A 27,017-nucleotide genomic window follows, 5' to 3' on the forward strand; every position below is an offset into this window, starting at 1 on the left:
ACAAATACACTCTGGACAGAAGTATAAGGATAAACAGAAATGGCTGTCATAGAGACATAGTTCCCTTACAATTAATACTTGCCAGAAAATGGAGCTTGACATTGTTTACTATTATACTAACATTCACAAAAGGCCGGATATCACAGGCATAATGGCACACCGTGACCATGAGACATCTTTTCATACTTCCCAAATAATTTTATATTTTAGCTATGGACCTCAGTTACCAGAGCCAAACTGGTTCTTAACAAGTAAAATTTTTATGTCCATTCAGTCGAAGAGTCTCTTACACTTTTCTGGGCCTCTTTGTTTGCAGATAGGAGTAGAAACTGTAACCAGCTTCTTCATATCTTGAAGTCACATGTGATGCCCAATTTTCATATGCTGCCCAATTTCTTTAAGATAAAAGCGGTGACTTGCAGCAGGGCCACATAGATGAGGAAGTTCTGTATGGAGGAGATCACGTCCACATGCATCTTCCATTTTGTGTCCTCCAGGTCCAACCTCATTGAGAGGCCCTTGATTCAGAACACTGAAGCTCTAACTCATTGGCTTTCAGCTGCCGTGCTCTGCTCTCTGAAAATCTTTCTTAATGGGTCATGGATTTAAAGTTGAAAAAAGCCATGGGAGTTTCTCAAATTAGCAATTCTCAAACATTCTTAAATTGATAGAAATTTGAAAGGCAAATATTGAGTCAAATTATGATGCTACAATCTTCTAAGGCAGTTTGAGCAGAAATGAAACTACGCATTGTAGAATGTGAACAGGGTCAAATACTTTGAAGTTATATAACCTTGAACAAATTGCTAAATTAATCTAAGCTTTAGTTTTCTAATTAAAAATTTGTAGGAACAAGATTTGACTCACAATTGTTCTGAACAGTAGTTCATATGTAGTTTATTCACTAATTCTTCTTTCAATCATTATTGAGTGTTTCCTATATACTGGCCTATCTGTGATACATTGGGGATACAAATAGAATAAAAATGGTCTTAACCCTCATGGGAGTTACAGTCTATTAGGAAAAAGCACAGAAGTAAACAAGTGATTACAATAGGGCTTACCGTAATGGGGATGAGAGTGAATGCAGAGTCTGTGTAACAGGCTAATGTAATAGCCATTGACTCAAGAAATTACAGTAACAGAGTTGGGTGGTGGAGTCAGATCTGGTTTTCATTTTTCTCTTAATTTCCGCATTCCCAAACTTATGCATATGGTCGAGGTTTACTATAGTGTGCTTTCTATTAAACCTTAAAACGTAAGATTGGTAAATATGGATATTTTTTAGAAGAAAAATCCTATGAGATTTCTTAAACGATTATAAATTATTTCCATAATTCATAATTTATAAGTATTGTTTCATATAATTTTAGTTGATTTCTATTATGAGCCTTTAATCCTCCTTGTATCTATTGTACCTTTCCCTTGCATTGCCTACCCTGCTCCCCATCCTCCAGCCTAAACTTCTTCTCCTTTAGTGTTGTGTAATTTTAGGACTGTTGCTATAGCAGGTATGTTTGTCTTAGCAAATTAATATTTGTGTAGGAATTCTGAAAAGACAAACTTTGTTCCTGTAATAACATTTTAAGTTGATGCTATATTTTCATTGGCTCTTAAATGTTAAAATTTCATCTTTATTTGTGGTAGAAGACACAACATAAAATTTACTATTTTAACCATTTTAAAATGTGCAGTTCAGTAGTGTTAAGTGCATTCATATTGATATACAACCAATCTCCAGAACTTTTCATTTTTCAGATCTGAAACTCTGTACTTGTTAGATGGGTCTTAATTTTAAGACTACAGTTCTTGCAAAAATTTCACAAACATAATATATTTGCTACTTGCTGGTGGTGGTATTAAGTTTATTATTTGTTTTTAATTTTTTTTTTATTTCAACAGGTTTTTGGTGAACAGGCGGTGTTTATTTACATGAATAGGTTCTTTAGTGGTGCTCTCTGAGATTCTGGTGTACCCAGCACTGAACAGTGTACACTGTACCCAATGTCTAGTCTTCTCCCTTGCCATCCCCAACCCTTTCCCCCGAGTCTCCAAAGTCCAATGTATAATTCTTAGGCTTTTGTGTCCTTATAACTTAGCTCCCACGTATGAGTGAGAACATTTGATGTTTGGTTTTCCATTACTGACTTACTTTACTTAGAATAATAATCTCCAATTCCATCCAGGTTGCTGTGAATGCCATTATTTCATTCCTTTTTATGGCTGAATAGTATTCAATTTCTTTATCCACATTTTCTTTTTTTTGTTTGTTTTTTGTTTTTTGAGACTGAAAAAATGTTTTTCATTTTTCAGATCTGAAACTCTATACCTGTTAGGTGGATCTTAATTTTAAGACTACCGTTTAATTTTAAGACTATAGCTCCGTCGCCCAGGCTGGAGTGCAGTGGCACGATCCTGGCTCACTGCAACCTCTGCCTCTGGGCTCAAGCAATTCTCTTGTCTCAGCCTCCTGAGTAGCTGGGACTACAGGTGCCTGTCACCATGCCTGGCTAATATTTGTATTTTTCGTAGAGACGAGGTTTCACCTTGTTGGTCAGGCTGGTCTTGAACTCCCGACGTCAGGTGATCCACCTGCCTTGGCCTCCCAAAGTGCTGGGATTATAGGCATGAGCCACCGCAGCCTCCCAAAGTGCTGGGATTACAGGCGTGAGCCACTGTGCCTGGCCTATCCACATTTCTTTATCCACTCATTGATTGATGGGTGTTTGGGTTGGTTCCATATTTTTGCAATTGCAAATTGTGCTGCTATAAGCATGCATATGCAAGTACCTTTTTCATATAATGACTTCTTTTCCTCTGGGTAGATATCTAATAGTGGGATGTCTGGATCAAAAGTACATCAAATGGATCTACTTTTAGTTCTTTAAGGAATCTCCACACTGTTTTCTGCAGTGGTTGTACTAGTTTACATTCCCACCAACACTGTAAAAGTGTTCTCTTTTCACCGCATCCATGCCAACATCTATTGTTTTTTATTTTTTGATTATGGCCATTGCTGCAGGAGTGAGGTGGTATTGCATTGTGGTTTTGATTTGGATTTCTCTGATAACTAGTGATGCTGAGCATTTTTCCACATGCTTATTGGCCATTTGTATATCTTCTTTTGAGAATTAGCTATTCATGTCCTTAACTTTTTGATGGGATTTTTTTTTTCTTGCTGATTTGTTTGAATTCTTTGTAGATTCTGGATATTAGTCTTTGTCAGATATATAGATTGTGAAAATTTTCTCCCACTCTGTGGGTTGTCTGTTAACTCTACTGATTTCCTTTGCTGTGCAGAAGCTTTTTAGCTTTACTTAAGTCCCATCTATTTATCTTTGTTTTTGCTGCATTTGCTTTTGGTTGGTCATAAAGTCTTTGCCTAAGCCAAGTCTAGAAGGGTTTTTCCGATGTTGTCTTTTAGAATCTTTATGGTTTCAATCTTATTTAAGTCTTTGATCCATCTTGAGTTGATTTTTGTATAAGGTGAGAGATGAGGATCCAGTTTCATTCTCCTACATGTGGCTTGCCAGTTATACCAGCACCATTTGTCGAATAGTGTGTGCTTTCCTCACTTTGTTATCTTTGTAAGCACTTGGCTTTACTTCTGGGTTCTCTGTTCTGTTTAATTGGTCTATGTGCCTATTTTTATACCGGTACCATGCTGTTTTGGTGAATATGGCCTTATAGTATAGTTTGAAGTTTGATAATGTGATGCCTCCAGACCTGTTCTTTTTACTTAGTCTTGCTCTGGCCACACAGGCTCTTTTTTGGTTCCAGATTAATTTTAGGATTGTTTTTTCTAGTTCCATGAAGAATTATGGTGGTATTTTGATGAGAATTGCATTGAATTTGTAGATTGCTTTTGACAGTATGGTCATTTTAAAAATATTGATTCTACCCATTTATGGGCATGGGATATGTTTCCATTTGTGTCATCTGTGATTTCTTTCAGCAGCAGTGTTTTGTAGTTTTCCTTGTGGTTTTTCACATCCTTGTTTAGGTATATTTCTAAGTATTTTATGTTTTTGCAGCTATTGTGAAAGAGGTTGAGTTCTTGATTTGATTCTCAGCTTGGTCGCTGTTGGTGTATAGCAGTGCTACTAATTTGTGGACTTTAATTTTGTATCCTAAAAGTTTGCTGAATTCATTTACCAGTTCTGGGAGCTTTTTGGATGAGTCTTTAGTGTTTTCTAGTTATACAATCATATCATCAGCAAACAGCGACAGTTTGATTTACTGATTTGGATTCTCTTTATTTCTTTCTCTTGTCTCATTGCTCTGGCTAAGACTTCCAGTACTATGTTGAATAGAAGTGGTGAAAGTGGGCATCCTTGTCTTGTTCCAGTTCTCAGGGGGAATGCTTTCAACTTACTGTGTTTAGTATAATGTTAGTTGTGGGTTTGTTGTAGATGGCTTTCATTACGTAGATTGGCTATGTCCCTTCTTTGCTGACTGTGCTGAGGATTTTAATCATAAAGGGATGATGGATTTTGTCAAATGCTTTTTCTGCATCTATTGAGATAATCATGTGATTTTTGTTTTTGATTCTGTTTATAGTTTATTACGAAAAGATTTTGTAGATGGCTTTAAAACAAAATATCAAATAGTGTGTTCTTAATTTATACCATAAAGTTAGAGAATATTTGAATTACTATAATTTATTTGATTTAGGGTGACTGAGGCATTATACTTTGATAGCAGGTGGGCTTGCTTTTTCTTTTTTTAAATCATAAACAAGTTCTGTTAGAGTTTGGTTATTTAGCCAATAGAAATGTGTATAGTTAAATAAGTTTGGACGTTGGGGAAACAGTGTTTATCAGTCTTAAGAAATACTCTTATTGGGCTGGGCGTGGTGTCTCACGCCTGTAATCCCAGCACTTTGGGAGGCTGAGGTGGGCGGATCACGAGGTCAAGAGATTAAGACCATCCTGGCCAACATGGTGAAACCCCATATCTACAAAAAATATAAAAATTAGCCAGGCGTGGTGGCAGGCGCCTGTAGTCCCAGCTATTCATGAGGCTGAGGCAGGAGAATCGCTTGAACCCGGGAAGTGGAGGTTGCAGTGAGCTGAGATCGTGCCACTGCACTCCACCCTGGTGCCACTGCACCCCAGCCTGGCGACAGAGCAAGACTCTGTCTCCAAGGCTCAACCGATAAACGTAATTACTCTTATCTTTCATAGGAGTGGCTTCAGCTATAATAGGTAATCTTAAAGGTTTTCTGCAGTGTTGACTCTTCTTTATTTTGTTGGTTTACTTCACTTTTAGATATAATGGTTTTCATTATAAATTATTAGTTGGCCCAAATGGCAGCCGCTTTAAGGAAACATAAAAATCTGATTTCTTTGGACTGTCTTTAATTCTAACTTTTATTTTCCTGTGATTTTTGCTTTTCATTTAAAATATCATTTTTTAACAATAATTTTATTTTCTTTTGTAGGATATGTAGTAGTAATGCTTATATTAAAGTAGTTTTTTCATTGATTACATTTTGAATTTTCTTGTAGCCAGTGTTAGCTAACATGGTCCTTATGATAAGAACCATTATTGGTTTTGTGACTGGTGGTGGCAGCAGTTCTTTTATCTTCCAGATTATTTCCGGTAACTTTCTACACCTATCATAGGACATGGAGAGTGACTATCAATTTTGTATTTTATGATACTTTCCTTTTAGCTTTTTAAGTCTAGCATACATGTTGTAGAAGAGGTGCAAATACAAATGAAAATCATATTTTGATGTTTTACATATTGTCAGCTAATCTTTCATTGTACTTCTTAGGGCTGCTATAAATTTCATTCTTGTACCAATAATACAAAATCTTGTCAAAAAATGTAACTCCTATCTTAGATATATTTCATATTTTTTTGTTAATGAATTGAAGTATAAAAAGTATTAACACTCTATTTCTTGTCCAAGAGTCATTTTTTAAAAATTCTAAAAAAGTAAAATCTGCATTTTAAGAAGTTAAATTTATTTTTTAAAAATCTTCTAGTTGGAAAACTATAAGTTTGGTACACACCCAGAAAACATTTACTAAAATTGATTACATAAATTGAAAACTGCACCTTCACAAAAACCAAATCATAGCAAAATAACAAGGTTACCTTGTATGGCAAAATGTAAATAATGAGATGTGGAAAACTACTGAAGCATTGTTAACAAATGAAGAGATTTCACAACTTGATAGATTAAATGCCAGGAATTCATTAGAAATACTGGCAGATAATACAAATGGTGCACAGAAAAATAATGCCTTTGAAAAGATGTTATGTCATACGTAAAATAATACAACTGTAAGTTAAAACTTCCCCGAGGTGCTCTGTTTCGCCTAGTTGACTGGCAACATAAAGCCTAATAATATACTTAGCTGCAGGTGCAGTAAATCAATTCCTTATAAATCTTTGGTGGGAATATAAGTTTGTATAACTTTGGGAGGATTATTTGGAAATATATTTCAAAATTTAACTATACATACTCTTTGAGCACTTTCACTTTTAGAAACTTAACCTGGATATATAAAAGCACATGTGTATGAATAGATATAATCAAGGCTTTTAATTGCTGGAGGTAACTCTTTTAGTAACTTCATGTTTTTCCTATGTACTTGAATATGAATGGAATCTCTCTGGAAGGATACAGAAGCTGCTAACAGCACTTGATCCGTAGGAGAGAAACCGGGATTGCTAAAGAGGACATGAAAAACAACCTTTCAACTTAAGTACAATTTACAGAATACATGTGCATGTATTACCTGCTAAAGTTAATATTAAAAAGAATGACGTGGAACTAAGACTCTTGTCAGCCATGTGTAAAATACACCATCAGTGGACAGCATAGGTGTTTAGCACATCACTGATGTGCTGGCGATGCCACAGTGTGTTAACGTTTGCCACTCAATTCTAACATCTCTCCCTCAAAAGGAAGTTCCTTGACCTGCTCTTCTCACCCCTGACTACCTAGGACAGTCATATTCATTTATTCTGTATATTTTTTCTAAGATTATATATATAATTAATGTTTTGTTCTAGTTGTTTCATATCTTTTTCCATAGATAGAGTTGGGCTCTGTGAAGGCTGGGAGTCCACCCCTCTTGCAGTGCTGCATCCTCACTGTGTAGTATGATGCCTTGGATGCTGTTGACATTCACAGCATCTTTGAATGAGTGAAGAATAATTCTAGAGGATCAGACAAAGCCAGAGCTTAACAGGAAAATATGATAAGCCTCTTCTCACGCATGTGGGCATTTCTGTTCCTTCTTCCAGTGGCTTCCCTAAAACAAAAAGTTTTACTTTTTCAGAGGGGCAGGACACAGAACTCTTTCAGAAACCAATATAAACCATAAAAAGGCAGCGATGCAAATACCTCTACATTTTGTCATGTAATTTTAGTGGTTTCATGGATTTCCTTAAAGCTCTTCAACTTGACCACCTCACTTAAGGATCCACTCTGCAGGATTGTTTTTTCTGACCTTTATTCCATTGACAATATTTGGTATCATTTTTCTGATTTCCCCCCCTTCTTTCTAGACTGGGCTATTGTGTTTTATGAACATTTTCAAATGTACAGAAAAGTTGTAAGAAGTATACTTTTGGACACCCAAATGCCCAACATTCCACCATTCATATTCTACAGTTAACCTTTGACCGTATGTCTCTCTTTCTTTGCTTTTTTGAAACAGTATCTTGCTCTTTGATCCAAGCTAGATTGCAGTGGAGTGATCACAGCTCACTGTAGTCTTGACCTCCTGGGCTCAAGTAATCCTCACACCTCAGCCTCTTGAGTAGCTAAGACTACAGGCCTGTGCCACCAAGCCTGGCTAATTTTTTTTTTTTTTTTTTTACATTTTTAGTAGAGACAGAGTGTCACCAAGTTGCCCAGGCTGGTCGTGAACTCCTGGGCCCAAGAGATTCTCCTGCCTTGGCCTCCCCAAATGCTGGTTACATGCATGAGGCACCTACCTACCATATTTTCTTTATCACATAACCATCCATCTATCCATCCTTTTTTATTTAGTGCATTTGAGTAAGTTGCCAATATCATTACACTTTCCTCCATATACTTCAGCTTGTATGGCATTAACTACAGTTCAGTATTGTTTATAGGACTCTTTTTTGAGATAGAAATTTATATACAATGAAATGCACAAATCTTACATTTAACATTTGATGAATTTTGACAAATACATACACCCGTGTAACTCAAACTTGTCAAGATCTAGACCACTGCCATCACCCCAGAAAGTTTACTCATGTTCTTTCCTAGTACTTTTTGTTTACTGGTTTATGTGATTACAATTTACTATGTTACGTTTATATTACAGTGATCCCTTAAGTTTACACTGTTTGATCAGCATTGCTTCTGTCTTTAGATGAGGTCTGATGAGAGATCCAAGGTCCTTAAGAATTGTCCTAGCCAGATCGAGACCATCCTGGCTAACACGGCGAAACCCCGTCTCTACTAAAAATACAAAAAAATTAGCTGGGCATGGTGGCGGGCACCTGTAGTCCCAGCTACTCGGGAGGCTGAGGCAGGAGAATGGCGTGAACCCAGGAGGCGGAGCTTGCAGTGAGCCGAGATCGCGCCACTGCACTCCAGCCTGGGCGACTGAGCGAGACTCCATCTCAAAAAAAAAAAAAAAAAAAAGAATTGTCCTAGCCCTAAAACAAAGAAGATGCAGTAGGAGTCAGTAACAAAGTCGCCACCCCTGGTGGTTGTGTTGATGGTGGTCTCTAAGCCTTTGTGAGGAAAAGGAGGTGTGGGAATACTGACTAGGCTGACAGAAGTGGGGGTCTTATTAATCCCATGTGTTCACAGGGGTCCTACAGGTTATTTTTTAGGTGAACAAGTTTACTGCCATTGTATTTTTTTCCATTTTAGATGTTTTACCACCACACAGCTTACTCAGTTACTCTCTGAAGTGAGATAAGGAAATAAGGATTATATTAACTGAGGAAGAACAATAGTCACACGTCTTAGAATAAGCATAGTGGTGGAGAGAGGGTAGGCACAGCAATTTAGAGCCTTTTGCCACCAGTTGGTGATATTTGTGTAGTTACGGACCCCAGGGAGGTGGAGGAAGTGGAGAATGTCCAGTGGGAAGAAGAAATCTAAAACTTAATCTGTTTTCATAGAAGTCTTGTGATGTGTATATAGTGATTATATTACCGGAAGGAGGGCCTTGAGTAAGTTGTCCAGGTTCTTGGCATTTTGAGCAAAGAATTGGACAAAACGCACAAAATAACAAAGGAATGAAACACAGGAAAGAAGCAGCGAAAGCAATAATTTATTAAGGTGAGAAAGCACTCCACAGGGTGGAAGTGGGCTCTAGCAAGTGGCTCAAGGGCCTGTTACAAAGTTTTCTGGGTTTTAAGTACTTCCTTTGAGGTTCCTATCAGTTAGCCCTTATCTGGATGAAGGATTTGGTCCATGCCTAATTAAAGGCTGAGGTGAATTGGCACCCTGTGCAGATGAAGGGATGGTCCCTGCTTGTCCAGGGTACTTTTCCTTTCCATCTGAGGCGTGGTGGTGGGTGGGGGGATTGTAGGGAGAGTAGCCTTTGATCCTTTGTTACTCCATGTTGGGAGATGGGGGTTTTCCTTTTGGTTTAGCTTTAGGAAGTTTCAGAAAGTTTGTGTTAATTGGCCTTACGATCCCCGCCCCCAGACCCAGGTGTTTTCCTTTTGATCCAGGTTTGGGAAGTAGCAGAATTGGTCTCAGGTTTCCTGCCTCTAGACCTTGGTGTTTTTCTTGATTCAGCAGGAATTAGCCTTAAAGTTTCCTGTCTCCAGACCATATTCTCCGGCCTCAATTATAGCATATTAAATGTCTCTGATATAATAAAATTTACCTCAGAGGCATTTAATCTTTTCATTAGCTTTATATGGGTTGAAGATGGTGGTAACTTCTTAAATATGATGTAATTTGTGGTCTGTGAAATAAGTGTAACCGGATACTATAGCTTTCATGTTGAACCGGAAATACAAAGTCAGTGTTTTAGTAATACCCACATAGTAGAACCATCATTGTCAAAACAACTTTCTTGTAGTTAAATCATAATATTATTGCAGATGCACTAGCTGATTTTCATAACCATGACCATTATCTAAAAATATCACAAGGCTTTATTTTAGTAGGTTTGTTATTTTTAATTGCATGGGTTTTTTTTTGCTAATGTATTTATTGAGACAGAGTCTTGTTCTGTTGCCTAGGCTGGAGTGCACTGGCACAATCTCGGCTCACTGCAACTTCCGCCTCTCAGGTTTAAGTGATTGTCATGCGTCAGCCTCCTGAGAAGCTGGGATTACAGGGGTGCGCCACTATGCCCAGCTAATTTTTTGTGTTTTTAGTAGATTCGGGGTTTTGCCGTGTTGGCTGGGCTGGTCTCGAACTCTTGACCTCAAGTGATCCATCTGCCTCTGCCTGCCAAAGTGCTGGGATTATAGGCGTGATTCACCACACCCGGCGTTGGTGGTTTATTTTTAAGCATTTGTGTATTCATCATTGTTAATATCTCCTTATTATATGATTTGTTCTTTTTTGTGTGTACTTATTACCATAATATCAGTTGTAACCAATGCACTGCTTCCCAAAGCTTCTGGTAATTATAGATAATGTTCTAGATCGGTCCCTCCTCTCTTTTCCTTGTGTGATTCCCTATGGTACAGAGTTAAAAATCAACTAGGGAGACTGCAGTCTGGTATTTTGCAAAGTAAGCCTTTATGCAGTTGGCTTGGTCTCTCTATGTAGCACAAAATCAATGTATAAAAGTGGTATTTGAGATTTATTGAATACTTTTTCATATGTTTTACGTTTACTTTTTAATCCTCCCTATAACCGTATGAGATAGATATCATTGGTGTCCTCAACTTACAACTAAACCCAGAGGTTAGGTAATGGTAACTAATCTCATATAGCTTATTAGTGATAGAGCTTGTGCTCAAATACATTTTCCTAGCTACTACACCAAAGACTTCTTATTCTGTCTAATGGAAGCTGCATTGGGTTAAGTACCACCAATAGTAATACTAGCTGTAATTTGAGGAGGATAATCCAAATCTTCAGACATGGGTTATATCTTGTCACTTTCTCATCAAAGCAGGTTATGATATGCTATGACCTCTTCCAACCCCCTATCTCAGGGGGTCTGCTCACCATTCACTTAGCATAAGTAAGCAGTGGCTTTGAATTTTTAATATCTTGCTATAGTGGTTTTAGGTTGAAAGCTAGGTCCTAATCAGTACATCCTGTTAAGTGTTTTCTCCATCTCACCTTTGGATACAGCCTTTTTTGTTTTTTTTTTTGTTTGTTTGTTTGTTTTGAGGCAAAGCCTCGCTCTGCCCCCAGGCTGAAGTGGAATGGTGTGATCTTAGCTCACTGCAGCCTCCGCCTCCTGGGTTCAAGCAATTCCCCTGCCTCAGCCTCCTGAGTAGCTGGGATTACAGGCGCCCACCACCACACCCAGCTAATTTTTGTATTTTTAGTAGAGATGGGGTTTCACCATGTTTGGCCAGGCTAGTCTCGAACTCATGACCTCAGGTGAATCCACCCGCCTCGGCCTACCAAAGTGCTGGGATGACAGGCGTGAGCCACCATGCTAGGCCTGGACATAGTTTAATTGTCATCGGATATTTTACTGTGTTCCTATGGTAAATTACTATAATTGGAAGAGGAATGTTGGTTGCAAACAATGTATTGCAATCATTTTGCTTTCCAAGTATACATTTTCCTACTCTAAAAACTTAAGTTTGCAACTGCACATTTTAAGATATGTATGAAATTTTGACTGGAAGATAGCTTTATTTATCTTAGGCCCATTTATTATATTATGTAATTTTTAGTCCTTAAATATTATCAAATAGCACAGTTCTAGTAATAGAGAAAATGTAAATGTTATTGGTTTACTAGCCCTCCTATTCATGCTTAAACTCTTTTAGGTTTTGGGAGGAGCTCTTAGTTAATAAGTCAAATAATGTTATTCCTGGACAGTGTTTTCAATGCTTCTCATTAGCCAATGAGTAATAAATGCACCCAGTTTTGAGAAGTATATTGCCAGAGTTGGATTGTTAATATAAAGCAACCATTTTCCTAATCATCTGTGTTTTTTGTATGTTCTCACACAGAAGAAAGAACCTTCTAAATCCAGCATCAAGAAAAAAGTGACCAAAGTTGGAGAAGCAAAAAAAGTAATGAAGAGAAATTTTAAAGTGAATAAGAAGATAACATTTACTGATGAAGGGGAGGTAAGATTCTAGAAGTATTTCATTTCTGAGGTGCATTTGGAGTATTAGGAGAGACTGACTGTCTTGCTTACTTAGCACTCATTAATGATAGAGTAAATGTTTCTCTACAGCATGCTGGTCCATTCCTTTCAATGTTACTATAGGCTGTACATCAGCTCTACTGCTGTGAACAAGGATGCCCTACTGGCAATAAACCGAGATACTTCTTGGTAATACTGACACAGAGTTGGTTTTGAACTTTCTAAATTATGTTTTTATAGATAAGGTTTTCTCTTCATGGTGTTGAACATTATGTTCTATGGAACAGACATGAGAATGCTAATACAGCTACTTGCCACAGCTTCTTTTGCTTCACTCAAAAAAGCTTCTGCTTTGCACTTCCTCAATTTTAAGTGCTGTACTTGCATATATCTTGCTGGGCTGGCTATGGGAGGGAATTCTCTGCTTTATAAAGTAGTCTCAGACACAGAGGTGCCTTGTTTAAATTCACCTTTCCCTTAGCCATATTGTAAATACATACATAGTATAGGGAAGGGATTACCACTCATAGATTACTCATGAAAGTTCATGGTATTATGTAACAGTTGTCTTCATTTTAAAATGATGAAATAGATCCAGTATGTCAAGTGACTTACCTAAGGAGTCGTTATAGTAGGTAGGGTCTTTTCAATATCATCTCTTGGCCTCATTCTCACCAGCCCAGGTTTTCCTGACTATCCCCATATTAGCACAGAGCACCTTACCTCCATCATAACCTCATTTCTCTCACCCTGCCTCACTTTTCTTGACAGCACTTACTTTGTGACTTCAGTCTATATTGGACTATTGTCAGTTTCTTCCACTCCACTTCTTCTTGAGAGGAAGGTATTTTGTTGATTTTGTTTACTATTCTATCCCCAGCACCTAGAAAGGTACCTAATATAATAAACCCTCACAAAAATTTATTGATTGAATGAAACATCTATTTCAATAAAATAACAGCTTTTCATATTAACTAATGTAGCACACCATGTATTTCATCATCACTAACATAAAGACTGCTTAAGCAGCCTCTCCAGTGGAGTATGTTTCCTTTTAATTTTGAAGTTAAAGTTTTGGATGTTATTTTGGGATGTATAAATCAGATGAAAAGTCACAAAATAGTGTGCCATTCAAAGGTGGTGGAAGTTGAAGAGGAAGCGTATCTAAATGACAGATAATGAGTCTTTATGAAATTACAAAAAAGAGGTCAGCACCTGAGAAACAGACTAAACTAGAATAGTCATATGACATCTGATGTTCACTGTAAAATGAGATGAGTGCTGTTGGTGTAATGAGGTTCCTTAGTATGCTACTAAGTTTAACTGCACAAATTATACCAATTAGCTCCAAAATGAATGTAAATCCTCAACTATAAAATGTTTCAGTGTATACTTAGTGCTAATAGGCAATGTTTGTGGCTGTGAGCCATCCTGAAACTTCTGACTTAAAGCTCTGAAAGAAATGCCACTGTATATTTTTTTTCTAGCCCATAGAGGATAAACTTTTTGCCCTCTGATTGCAGTGGGGATGAGGAGTCCAAGTAACATGATATTCATATTGTTAAAACTGATCCCTCACGTTGCCTCTTTAGGGTCAGTGACTGCTAGCATGGCTGCTCAGTGATATTTACCAACCCCATTGGTTGCTAAAGGTTGAGACTCCATAGGAATCTCATTTTGAAGAATGGTTATGGTGGCCACAGAGTGAGAGAGGAGACATTAATACCTGCGATGTGTGTGCTTGCAGTTTCCATTTGCTGGCAGGTTAATTAGCAGTCTTTCAAAACAATGGTAGTTACTTAAATCTTTCTGGCAACTAATTATTAGGTAAAACAAGAGTTATTTTTATCTGAATTGTCTATAGAGTTTTGTGGTGTTACACTTAGAAATTACTGAGTCAAATAAACCTCTGTTTTTCTGGAAGGGACGCAGATATCCAGAGATTAATTTATTTAGCATTACATAGTAATGAAAAAGCCAGGACATTTAGCCAGGTCCCCTCATTACCAGATCAGTGCCCAATCTTCTAGGTCACCTTGTTCCTTACCCTAAACTGTATGTGTAAAATATGTGGATGTGAGCAAGCCTGTGAAACCCAAACTGATTTTCTCCTATTCAGTTAGTTATTTCAGTCATTATATGTAATGTTAGTTGATATGTGATTCATTGATCCATTTTGAGCGCCTGTTTAATATGTGCCAGATACTATGTTGAGTTCTAAGGATAAATGAACAAGACATACAACTGCCCTCAAGGAGATTAATTCTAGTAAGAGAAACAGGAACATAAAACAATAAAGTGCAATGAACTTTGTGTGACAGTAACACACTGGGTGCCATGGAAGCCCCAAAGAGGTACAGCCTGTGTCCTACTTAGCCCTACTCCTACTGTGTGCAGATAATTTTGAGCTGAGTTGTGTGGAGAATAGGTTACTAAGAATGCTGTTTGGGAAGATGCTGGAGCATCTCTATTCTGTGACTGCCTTCTCCTCCAAATTATTTGGTGAAATTTTCTTTTAATCCTATTCTCATTGGGTATGGCAGTGTTACTTTACTCTGACTAGGGCGGTCTCTTCTGTGGCTTGAAGTTGATTAGAAGATTAATACAGATTGTAAGGCAGAAAAAGGGTATCTGCACCTTTTCGGAATCATCAGACAAAATGAAGTGTTTTTCTGTGGTGTTCCCTACTTCCTGTTAACGCTGACCTTTTTTCTACCTGTAGTTGGTTCAGCAGTGGCCACAAATGCAGAAATCTGCCATCAAGGATGCTGAGGAAGATGATGACACGGGTGGCATCAACTTAGATAAAGCAAAGGAAAGACTTCAGGAAGAGGACAAATTTGACAAAGAAGAATATAGGAAAAAAATTAAGGCAAAGCATCGGGTAAGCTTTCCATCTTGAATTCATACTGAGTAAAATTTAGTGTCCCGATTATCTAAATAATTAGAATAATATCTAAATATTCATTAGCTATTCATTAATAAGCGTATTATTTCTTCATTGTTTTCTCTAACACTTCTTTTTCTGTGGCTACTCTTTTTTCTGTTTATTTGTTCCTCTGCTGGGGGAGTCTGTATATTGACTGGTTTCTGAGAATGCCACTTAAATCCGTCTTTGGTCTGAGGTGATCTAAATAATATTAGTGGATTTGTTGTTATTACAGTTTTTATTTTGAGATAATTGTAGTTTCACTTGTAGTTGATAGAGATATCCCAAGCTCTCCATTTCAATAATTTTGTCATTACTGGAATGTTTTATATAAAACTATGCAGTATGTAGTTTTTGGAATTGGCTTTTTTCACTCAGCATTATTCTATGGAGATAGAGCCAAGTTGTGTGCATCAATGCTTTGTTCCTTTTATTACTAAGTAATGTCCCATCGTATGGATGTACTGAGGTTTATTTCACCATTCAACCATTGAACAAGATTGATGGTGTTTCCAGATTCAACTTAATAAATTTCTTTCCATATCAATTACTTGATAATACATTAAATTTATTATATTAAAATTGGAGACTTTGTAAAACTTCTATAAAAATAAGCATGTGCCCTTGTGGCCTTGAACTTGGCAGTTTTCTGTTATCCTTGATATAGTGGTCACACATGATATTGTTATACCATTATACTACTTAATTCCCTAGAAGTGAACATTTCACTAGATAAAAAAAATGAATTAATGAAATAAAGCAGATTTACATTTTTTAAAGAACTTTCTTTTTTAAAAGAAATTTACATTTTTTTGCTTTTTTTTATTAATTTTTTTGCACACAAAAACAATAAACATTTTCTAAAAATACATACAAACAAAAAGATGCGTATCAAACATATTAGGAAGGTTGCACATGGGAAGTCGGGGAATAGAAATGGGGGGTGGGAGTTAAAATAAATGAGAGAGGGACTTTATATGGATCAGTGACAATAACTCAATCCTCTATTTGACAAAGAAGAGGGAGAAGGAAGAGGAAGAAAAAGAAAGTGGGATAAAGGATCAGAAAGGGAGGAAAATAGAAAAAATTAGAGTATGACTCCAGGGTAGACCTGTTTTGTTGTCACTGAGTTGGTTGGTTAGTTTGTCTGTTGTATTTTTCATGTTTCGCCATGTTGGCCAGACTGGTCTCGAACTCCTAGCCCGAAGTGATCAACCCGCCTCACCAAGAACTGCTTTTGATACAGTGATTTCAGGGTGACACAGTGAGAAACACATGAGAAACACTGCTATAAAACATTAAATTTTGTATTAAGAACAAAATACCTTTGGATGTGGACATTGTTAAGTACATTATGAGAAGGATTCTTAGAGCTTTTCACTCCTATTTGACCTTTCATGGACCAGTACACACTTTTTTATAAAAATAGAACAGCAATTCTCATTTCTTTATTTTAATATTTGATGAGGCTTCAGAGTAGCATTTGATGAAAAAGTAGATATTGGAGATAGCCTTAGGGATGGAAAATGAATGTTGAGAAAAGCATTCCAAAAATAATGGAGAACAAATGAACCTGAAATGTACTGGTTGTAATTGTTGGCTATTTACGTTAATGAGAGAACTAAACATTTCTTGCATTGCTGCTCTTAGTGCAGCACTTAAATTGAAATTTGATATTAGCAATTTGTTAAAATCTTTAATATTAAGAGTACCAGGACCTTGTCATGTTTCAGCTTGCAATCTACTTAGAGTATTTATCCAGGGGACAACTGAGCAAGAGTGTACTGCATTTCTAAGTTGTAGCCAGCAGTGAAAGAAATATGAAAGATTTACGTAAAATAATGTTCACCCCCTCCCCCTTCCTTGCCATCTCTTTTCTCCCATGTGGAAGTTGTTACTGTATCCATGTCATTGAATATTGTTCTGGAAACCTTTAGAAAGTTAATTTCAAGTTGGCAAATTGTACTTGTTTTATACAGTGTTTGTTTGCTAGGCTCTGCCATAGGCTGTGAACATAGAATATTTAAAATATTTGGGTGCTACTGAGTGGGTGCAGTAGTTTGCACCTGTAGTTCTGGCTACTTAAGAGGCTGAGGCAGGAGGATAACTTGAGTCTAGGAACTTGAGGCAGTAGTGTGCTATAACTGCACCTGTGAATAGCCACTCACTAATAAAAGGCAATATAGCAAGATTCTGTCTATTTAAAAAACAAAAACAAGAAAAAACTAACATATGTATGTGGGTCCCTCCATGTTCAGGAAGATTATAATTAAGTCTTAGCTAACTGTGGATATGCTGTTACTGCACAAAAGCTGCTTGCACATCCATTTTTTTTTTTTTACATAAAATGTTTTGGAATGAATACTATATTCACATGGCTCAAAAATCAAGATAAAAAATTGCACATTGGCTGGGCACGGTGGCTCACATCTGTAATTCCAGCACTTTGGGAGGCCGAGATGGGTGGATCACGAGGTCAGGAGTTCAAGACCAGCCTGACCAAATAGTGAAACTCCGTCTACTAAAAATACAAAAATTAGCTGGGCGTGGTGGCACACACCTGTAATCCCAGCTACTCAGGAGGCTGAGGCAGGAGAATCGTTTGAACCTGGGAGGCGGAGGTTGCAGTGAGCCGAGGTCGTGCCACTGCACTCCAGCCTGTGCAACAGGAGTGAGACTCCATCTCAAAAAAAAAAAAAAAAAATTGCACATTTAGAATTCATGCTTCTGCCTATTATCTGTCTTATTCATACCTACACCCTTATAGCTAACTACTTTTAATTTTAAACATGTCCTTTCACTTTATGTAGATAGAAATAAATAGGAATACATATTTTTTCTTATATGAAAGGTGTATCGTTGTACACTTTTCCATTTTCACTTAGTTTTGAGCTTGTAAATGATTTTCTTTGCATCATTATTAGAACATAGCATGTGATTTTTTAGACTGTCTCCATGACTATCTCATAGCAAGGTTGAACAGAACAGTTTTGGGCTGACAAAGTTGTGAGAGAAATCACTTGAACTTTACATATAGCTGGTTTTGAAATCAGTACTTCTGTGACTATAAGAGTCACAGTATTTTTTTTTTTTAAAGTGACAACTTTCTATTTTATGGAAAATAGATGTATTCTGCACAAGGCGTACCTTCCAAATAGGATTTTGAAAATCTTACCTGGAAAAAAAGCACAAAGAAACAAAGAAATAACTAGAATAGTTTTCTCTGTTCGACTAATATAAATGTTACCTGATTCATGATTGATTTTGTAGTATTTTCATTGATAAACACACATATATATTTGTGTGTATTAGAGAAAACTTTGCATTTGTGAGTATTGTAGCATTAGCATGTTTACTGCAATAGCATACATAAGGCACCAATATGGGCACTCAAATAATTTATGCACCAAGCTGTCATAGAGTGGATTTCTACCCAGGCAATAAGGAATGTTTTCTTAAGAGGCACATCTTCACATTTGGGAAAGTGAAGCAGTGATGTTTGGTGGGAAGAATACTGTGCTGTACTGTGGAATAACCTGTACTTGAGTCCTCAGTGTGGAATTACTAGGTTGGTGAAAAAGTAATTACAGTTTATAACCAGTCCAGTTTGGATTACTAGTCACTGATTGGGACTTTGCTTTCCTAATCTGAAAAATTAGTGAGTAGGAGTGGGACTTAGTGCCAGATGTCAGTGAGATCTTCTGGCTCCATAGATCTAGTGAAGACATGGGAATAAAATCATCCTCAACTGTTTGGAAAATAAAATTTTGATTTGTAATTTTTTTCTCCCTGACAAGTCAGGTTGCTTGCTTTACTTGATGAAAAGACTTTCTTCTTGCTGGGCGCGGTGGCTCACGCCTATAATCCCAGCACTTTGGGAGGCTGAGGTGGGCGGATCACAAGGTCAGGAGATCGAGACCATCCTGGCTAACACGGTGAAACCCGTCTCTACTAAAAAATACAGAAAAAAAAACAAAATTAGCCGGTCGTGATGGCGGGCGCCTGTAGTCCCAGCCACTCCGGAGGCTGAGGCAGGAGAATGGCATGAACCTGGGAGGCAGAGCTTGCAGTGAGCTGAGATCGCACCACTGAACTCCAGCCTGGGCGACAGAGCGAGACTCTGTCTCAAAAAAAAAAAAAAAAAAAAACAAAGACTTTCCTCTTTACTTGTTTCCAGTAACTATTAGAACTTTACTTTAAAAACTAAATATATTATTAATCCTGCACAAATAACTTTGCTTTAATTAATTGCTTTACTTGAGCACATTGTTGGTTTTTGAAGTCACATTTTTTTCCTGAGCATACTACTACTATAATGACAATTCTTAGTTCTTTTAGTGTAGGGTTTTGCCTTGGGCAAATGTAATTCTGTTTCCCTTTGAGGCTGTCACTCATAATTTTGTTACTTCTATGAAAGCATATTGAGAAGAACTGTATGTCCCCAAAGAATATTGAAAATACTAACAACAGGGTCTAGGGGAAGCTTTACTTCAGGAAGACAGAAAAAGGTGACGAAACTTTTGACCCAAAGTTGTGAATAAGGGATGTGCCTGAATGAATTTTGCATATGAACAAAAACTTCATAAAACCTATCACATGCTTCTGTATTTGACACATTTCTTTTAATGTATATTAATTGTAGAAGATTTTGTAAACCTTGGCAATTTTTTTTCAGTATGTTCAAAATATTTTGTTATATATTTGGTTTAAAGGATAGGATATTTAATATGTAAGTGAATTTAGTCTTAAAGATTCTGTTTGGAAGTAGTTGTTTGCTCTTGCGTTTAAAAGTTGACAGCCTTGAATCCTAGCTTTGCATGTGCACTCAGTCTTAGTATAGTAGGACTCAACTACTCGTTTTGTCCTTGTTTTTCCCTCATACTATTGCACCTGTCTTTGAATCATATTTTCATCTACCAGATTCTGAAAGCTACATAATTTCTAATGTGATTCAAGTAAATCTTTGTCTTAAAGATTTAGGAAACTGAATTATAAAAATTTTTTAAATTTATTGTTTATTTTAAAATTTTATGTTATCTTTAATTGACACAATAATCGTATGTATGGGGTACAATGAGATATGTCATTACATGTATATGTTGTGCAATAATCAAATCAGGCTAATTAACATAACCATCACCTCAAATATTTATCATTACTTTGTGGTGAGAACATTAAAAATCCATTCTTTTAGCTATTTTGAAGTATACAATACATTATTATTAACATGGTCACCAAGCTGTGCAATAGATCATCAGAACTTATTCCTCCTGTCTGATGGAAACTTTATACACTATAACCAATATCTTCCCTTTGCCCATCTCCCCTGCACGCCTTCCACCCAGTCCTTTGGTAACCACCACTCTATGCTCTACTTCTATGAGCTCTTATGAAGTCTACTTCTATGAATTAGATTCCACAGATAAGTGAGATCGTGTGGTATTTGCCCCTCTGCCTGGCTTATTTCACTCCGCTAAACGTCTTCTTGTTGCAAATGACAGAATTCTGTATTTTCCTTAAGGCTGAATAGTATTCCATCGTACATATATATACTACATTTATTTAATCCATTGTTTGTTGATGGGCACTTCAGTTTTTCCACATCTTGACTATTGTGAATAATGTTGCAATAAACATGAGAGTGCAGACATCTATTTGACATATGAATTTCAATTCCCTTGTATATAAGAGGTCTAAAGGTTCTAACTGGTTTAGAGTACAAACCAAACCAAACCATATAGTTTCATGGCATCACTGGGAGTAGAACTCAAGCTGCCTGCTTGCCAAAATTCATAGCTGCTACTCTGGACTTCAGGGATCCTTCTATAACTGCCTTGGGTCATTTAGCAGCTTTAGTTGCTCTTCATGAGTTGTCGTTGTAGCCTTTAAGCACTGCTGTCTTCTGAGACCACCTCAGCCTTCAGCTTTGTCTGGCACTTATAGGTAGCTGTGCTTAAATAGGTCTGTTATTTTTATTTTCTCTTTAGAACGTCTGGAATCAATCATTGGAAATAAAAGTGCAGCAAAAGCTGTAACATTTGCATATGAAACCATTAGTAAACTAGTAAACTGTAAAGACAAAATGCTACTCTTACATAGAAGCAATGTGTTTTCTAATAATTCAGTCAGAACTGTTGAAAGATAGGCCATGGATCCTATTTTTGAATGATTTTTACTTCAATGGAGTGAAAATCTGCTCTGTGTTGTGTCATCATTCTTAGTTCTGAAAGATGACTTGTATTGAAGGTGATAATATTTGCTATCACAGCTGAGAATAGAGAAAAACAATTCATTATGAAGCTCTTTCATTCCCTTGAAATTCGAGTGCTTTATCTATATCGGATTATGAATTTAGATAACATAAACATGTCAAGATGTGGCTCTGGACTGCTTCCAGAGATGGTACAGCATTACTCTAGTTTCCACTTACTACCAGCATGAACATTAGAAAGTTAAGAAAGGATTAAAGGAAGACTTTAGAAAATCTATCTTGTTTTATTGTTGTTGACACATAATTAGGTTGGCATGGAATCCAGTTGACTTAACCATAAATTTGTGTGATAGTTAAGAAAGAGGGAAACTGTAATCAGGCATCTGAGGAATAGTAGCCACAAGAATATTAACAATAACAAGTAACACTTGCTTAACTGGACCTTGCAGTAAGTTTACATGTATCATCATATTACATGCTAATAATTAACTTCTGAAATCAGTGAGCTAGCATCATTTTTACAGTTTACAAAACTAAGACTTAGAAGGGTCAAGTAATGTGTCCAGAACCCTGCAGCTTGCAAACAGCAGCCCTGGGACTCTTACCCCAAGGTCTTTGTTACTCTTTAAACTTTATGCTTTTTAACTGTTCAGCTGTGTTGCTACCTATTTCAAGCCATCAGACGTTCTTTTACAGGAGGGTAACTGAAGCAGTGAATTAAAAGGTGGAGGATGATCATGAGAGTAGAAGGTTTTGAAGAACAGATGACAAATAATGGAAATTTTTCATGTTTCCAGAACAAGGTCATTGATCTCTAATAAATTAAATGTCGTGGTTAGTAGTATAGTTTAAGACTCCATACTAATACCACTTATTGCTGAATGTTCATTGCATAGCTATATATGTACATATACTAGTGCCAGAATCCATTTTTCCATAGCTCTGGCCATTTAAGAGTCTAATGTAAGAGAGCCAGAGACTGGTCTGGCTCACATGGTCCTTACGAAATTTTACTAAGATCAGAAGTGTCATCTTGAGGACAGGGGACTCAGCATCTGGTGCCTAATTCTGAAATGGATGTTGTGAATGAAGCTTATTTATATGAGAGGATAAAAGATCCTTTTCATTACAACCCTTTTTCCTTCTAGTTTCTCCCTTCTACTGTCACAACCAGGTTTATTATTAAAATGGAAGCCAACCTGTTGCTATAGAACCTTTGCCTATCATTTGGAGATGTCTGCCTGGGGGGAGGTTTCTGTTCTTATTCTCGTAAGCTTATAACATCTAGTGACATTTAGCTCAATATCTTGGTGTTTGGGCTCTCTTTATATCCAGCATCAAAAATGAGACAAGTATTCAGAATTACATAAATCTGATCTATTTTCTTGCTTCCTTTTGGGGATTTTTTAAAAAACCATATGGTGTTGGAGAGGTGGGTTGGTTATTAGGTTGATGGTGAGTAGGTAGAGATTGGGGTTGAGGAGCAGGGAGCAGTTTGGTGCCAGTGGAATCAGGGAGTCTGATAGGATTAAGTTATAAACTGCAAAGGGCAATGGTCTATATCTGTTTTGCCCATTATATGTATGCAGAGCCTACCATGTGGCTCGGTAAATATTCAAAGGATTTAACTAGTGAATCAGTGTTTCCACATCAATTTGTTTTTCTCATTCCGTCTTCGTATCCTTGTTATAGTTGTTACAGATTTATACATAGAAGTCCACTTTTTAGTGTCGTTCAAGCAAAACTCTGTAAAATAGGTAACAGATCGGAGAACCTTGTTGTGTTAAGTTCCTGGGAAGGATTTAGGTTTACTGGAATTTTGTTCTTGGAGGGCAGGGGATATCTTTGGGACTTAACAATTCTCATGATCTTTCTTTTGCTCGCTTTTGTTAAGCCAGCTTTCTTTTTTGAAAAATAGGTTATTCTAATACTGAAGTAAAGATACATGTCCCCTTCTTCCTTATGTGATAGCTGGGGAGTCAATTCCTTACCAAACTGACACAGTTGCCTGAGAGTCATGCAAATGGATTATACTTTCATAACCTCCCAAAAATGAGTCTTATTTTCAAATTACAAATTTTCAAGTATCACCCTAGAATGAAAAAGTTTAAATTAGTAGTCATGACTGCTCATGAAATTCATATTTCATGGTAGTTTCTTTTCTGGAAGCTAAGGACCTATAGTGTGTGAGAATCCAAAAGAAGTATAGTATCTATAAAGGTAGTATTTTATACCTTGAAATTTGATTTTCTGTTTTTCTGTCCCTTGTGAATTTGATTTTCATTATTGAATTTCATGCTCCCCTTATACTTAAGCATTTGTAGCATCGCAGAACTAAAGATAACATTTTGCCTTCTTTTTTTGTAGCATAAAATAGTTTTTGGTACCAGTATGTCCTCAAAAATAAAATAGGAAAAATAAAGGATTTAAGGCATTTGAGCCACACCTAATTAAAAGGGGAGGAGGACTTCAGTTACTGAATCTAACAAAATTCACTTATACTTTTCTTCTGAAGTAATTGTACTCTAGCCTTTTATCTTTATGTTTTGTCATATGTCATAAACTGTCTTTAAAAATTATTTTTTTCCTACTCCCACAAAGAATATATTCATTTTCTAACTTTTTAATTATGATATATCTACTTCTAGTTCTTTTGCTTCTGTCTTGATGTTTACTCTTGGCTCTTTTCAGAGTACTAATAAAGCTTTTTCAGATAAGAAAGAAACATTTTCTAATGATTCACTTCAAATTATTTTCTTTTAGTTTCACTCAGTATTAAAAGTTTGTCATTAGCGCATTTGTTTCACGTCTTGGTAACATTCGCTTCATGTTGTAAAAGCCTTTGGATATCTCTTGTCCGTCTGAAAATTTTGGTAGAAAATTTAGAAGGGAAAATTATCTCATTTGTATGCACATGTAAATTCTGATAGCCAATTTAAAGCCGAAATTTAAAATATCTTTTATGACTATAATGAATTAATATTGGAATTCAGTAAAAGTAGAAAATTGTCGATTTTTTTCTGCTGTGATTAAAATGACTAAATGGAAAACCCCAGCATGGTTATGTTTGCTTGAGTAGAAAGGGTTTTTCTAATGTGAATATATCGAAGTTATTCTTTGCAACTTTGAAGTGCCATTTTCAGATACTGATGTGTTGGAGGAAGATCAGTTGTTGAATAATTACAACAAAAATTTGCATGGCTTTTAAATGTGGTCAATTATCTGTTTCTTCTGCACAGAAAACTGGCAAAATTAAGTGATGTCTATAAAATGCTGTCAGAAAAAAAAAAATGCTATCAAGATGAAAAGACCTGTATGGTAGCAGACTATTTATAATGATAAAAGAATTGGCAATATTTGTCTAAAACATTGATACGGATACAAATACTGTGTACGAACCTACAAGGTGAAGTCAACGTTCCAGTGGCGGAGTATGAAGTGTAGTGGTGTGCTAGATTTGAGGGAGTGAGGACTTCGGTTCCCCAGGCCCAGTTTAGTCCCAAGTCCATCACTTACTATGCGTGACATCAGGCAGTTACTTAGTTACTTTGATCTTCCATTTTTCATCTATAGAATGGGAATAGTAATACCTTATAAGTTCTGTTACATAGATTTAAAAAGATAAAAAACCAAATTGTTATATGAAATGCCTAGCACATTGTTGATACTTAATAATTCTGAGCTATTTCTGTTGGTAAGAAAATAACAGTAATGTGCTAATGGACAAAGAAATTTTTATGAAAGTACAGTTTTATTGCTCTCTGTAGTTCCTTGATATGTAGCTATAGTCTTAATGTTAATGTAAGCAGTAAAACACTCAGAAGTCATTGTGATCTTCGTAGAATAACATAAAATGTAGTTATGTTCCATTTTAATGTCTAACACAGGAAAACTCTGCATGGGAGGTGGGGTGAGAAGAGAAGGGAGATAAAGCTACAAATACATGTATCCACAAGCTAAAGCCAGCTCAGATGAAGCGTTAATTATGATCAGTTATATCAGATTTTTTCTTTAATCTTGTTTTGCTTCTTTCATATATTTTGTAGTCTGCTAATCCTCAAAGAAAATCAGTAATTGGTGCCAACTTAATTTAGGCAAAAATTGTTTAGAAACTGCCATCCATTAACTTATTTTTCCCCAAAACTTGGGGAAGCATTGAGATTATTTTAATTTAGTGGCAGAACATCTCTTATAATCTCATTAGAGAACCAATTCAGGGATAAAGTTTGATAATCACTATTGCATTAATTGGCTGCTTGCTAAAATAATACTAGTTATTATTTTCTTCTGTTTTTAAAGTCACATTTGTTAATGTTTAACCCCCGAATGTTAACATTTTTATTTTTATTAGAATGTATTGCAAAAAGCACTAGATTTGGCACATGAAGACCCAGGTTTGAGATCATTCATTTTCTAAAGAAGCTCTTTGATAATAAGCAAGCCAAAAGCTTTCTGAGTTTTTCTTTTTTCTCCTTTCCATTTCCTTCCGTTGAACTTGGTTTCTAGAAATTCCAAGTAATCTCTAAAATGTGTCTCTTGTATAATTGTACATTATGTTTTACCTATCCTGTTAGTGTGTGTTTTATCTGAAAATCAGTACTAACCATTGCATAGCCAGAGTAAGTGATATAGAACTGGGATTTGATTCCAGATCTGTCTGACACATTCTTGATTCATGAATACTTCTGCCAATCCCATAGTAGTAGTCAGTAAACATTTGTTGAAAAATGAATGTCATATATTAGTTAGCTTTAGGAAATAAAACTGTAATGAATGTGTAGTCTGTTTTATACCTAATTATATGCTGCTAATTTTTCTCCTCTTCTTTGTCTCCAGGAGAAAAGACTGAAAGAAAGGGAAGCCAGAAGAGAAGCCAACAAGAGACAAGCAAAGGTAAGGGTTTATATACATTTATTTTTCCAAGCTCTGTTCAGGTAGAATTGACAAAAGCATTTTATATTTTGGCAAGAACAATGCTTATAATGTTAAAACGGAATTTAAATCCTCTTCTTTTTAACATGGATTTTATTTATTATTTGTATATCATGATATTCCAATTGGATTCAAGCCCATGTGGCCTTCTATTCACTTTCTTGTATTCCTCTGGTGCAGGATGAAAAATCCCTAAGATAATTTGCTGGGCTTTGCCCCATTTACTCCACCACTTTTTTCCATATATTTTGCATCTGTTAAATACAAAAGACAGTTGACTCTGTGGGCCAGGCCTGATAGGATTTTCATCTGTATCATCTTCAGGTAGACAGCCTGTGTGAACCCAACCGCATAACAGGTAACTCTGAAAGCATCAGTTCAGCTCTTAGAATCTAGGGGAAAAGCATTCTGTATCTCCCACTTTTACTATATTCTGTAACAGATACTTTTCAGCAAATACATATGTACAGTTTTCCTCAAGTATGTATGTATAATTATAAACACCGTCCACGTGCAGCTATGATTTTTATCTAATTTGTTCATCACTGAGAAGTGTTCAGCTTCTGCATTCTGAGGACGTTTAGTAGAAACGATTTCCTAGAACTAGGGCCCAATAACGTATGTCATTTCTCATGCTGTATCTCATTGTGCTGTTTCTGACTAGCCATGATTTCTTCTTGGC

The 27,017-nt window shown here is 36.4% G+C and overlaps 1 protein-coding gene and 1 pseudogene across 1 annotated transcript in view; one reads left to right on the plus strand and one right to left on the minus strand.

Annotated features, from left to right (window-relative positions):
* DDX10 (DEAD-box helicase 10) overlaps positions 1-27,017 on the plus strand; it is a 278,803-nt gene that overhangs the window by 162,116 nt on the left and 89,670 nt on the right. Inside the window, exons 14-16 of the mRNA XM_032167320.2 lie at positions 12,124-12,243; positions 14,986-15,147; positions 26,240-26,296. Coding sequence (XP_032023211.1) covers positions 12,124-12,243; positions 14,986-15,147; positions 26,240-26,296 — 339 coding nt within the window. The remainder of the gene's footprint in view (positions 1-12,123; positions 12,244-14,985; positions 15,148-26,239; positions 26,297-27,017) is intronic.
* LOC116477210 (mitochondrial import receptor subunit TOM5 homolog) lies at positions 378-9,797 on the minus strand (annotated as a pseudogene).

This window comes from Hylobates moloch, unplaced genomic scaffold, assembly GCF_009828535.3.
Source record: "Hylobates moloch isolate HMO894 unplaced genomic scaffold, HMol_V3 SCAFFOLD_11, whole genome shotgun sequence".
Taxonomy (NCBI): Eukaryota; Metazoa; Chordata; class Mammalia; order Primates; family Hylobatidae; genus Hylobates; species Hylobates moloch.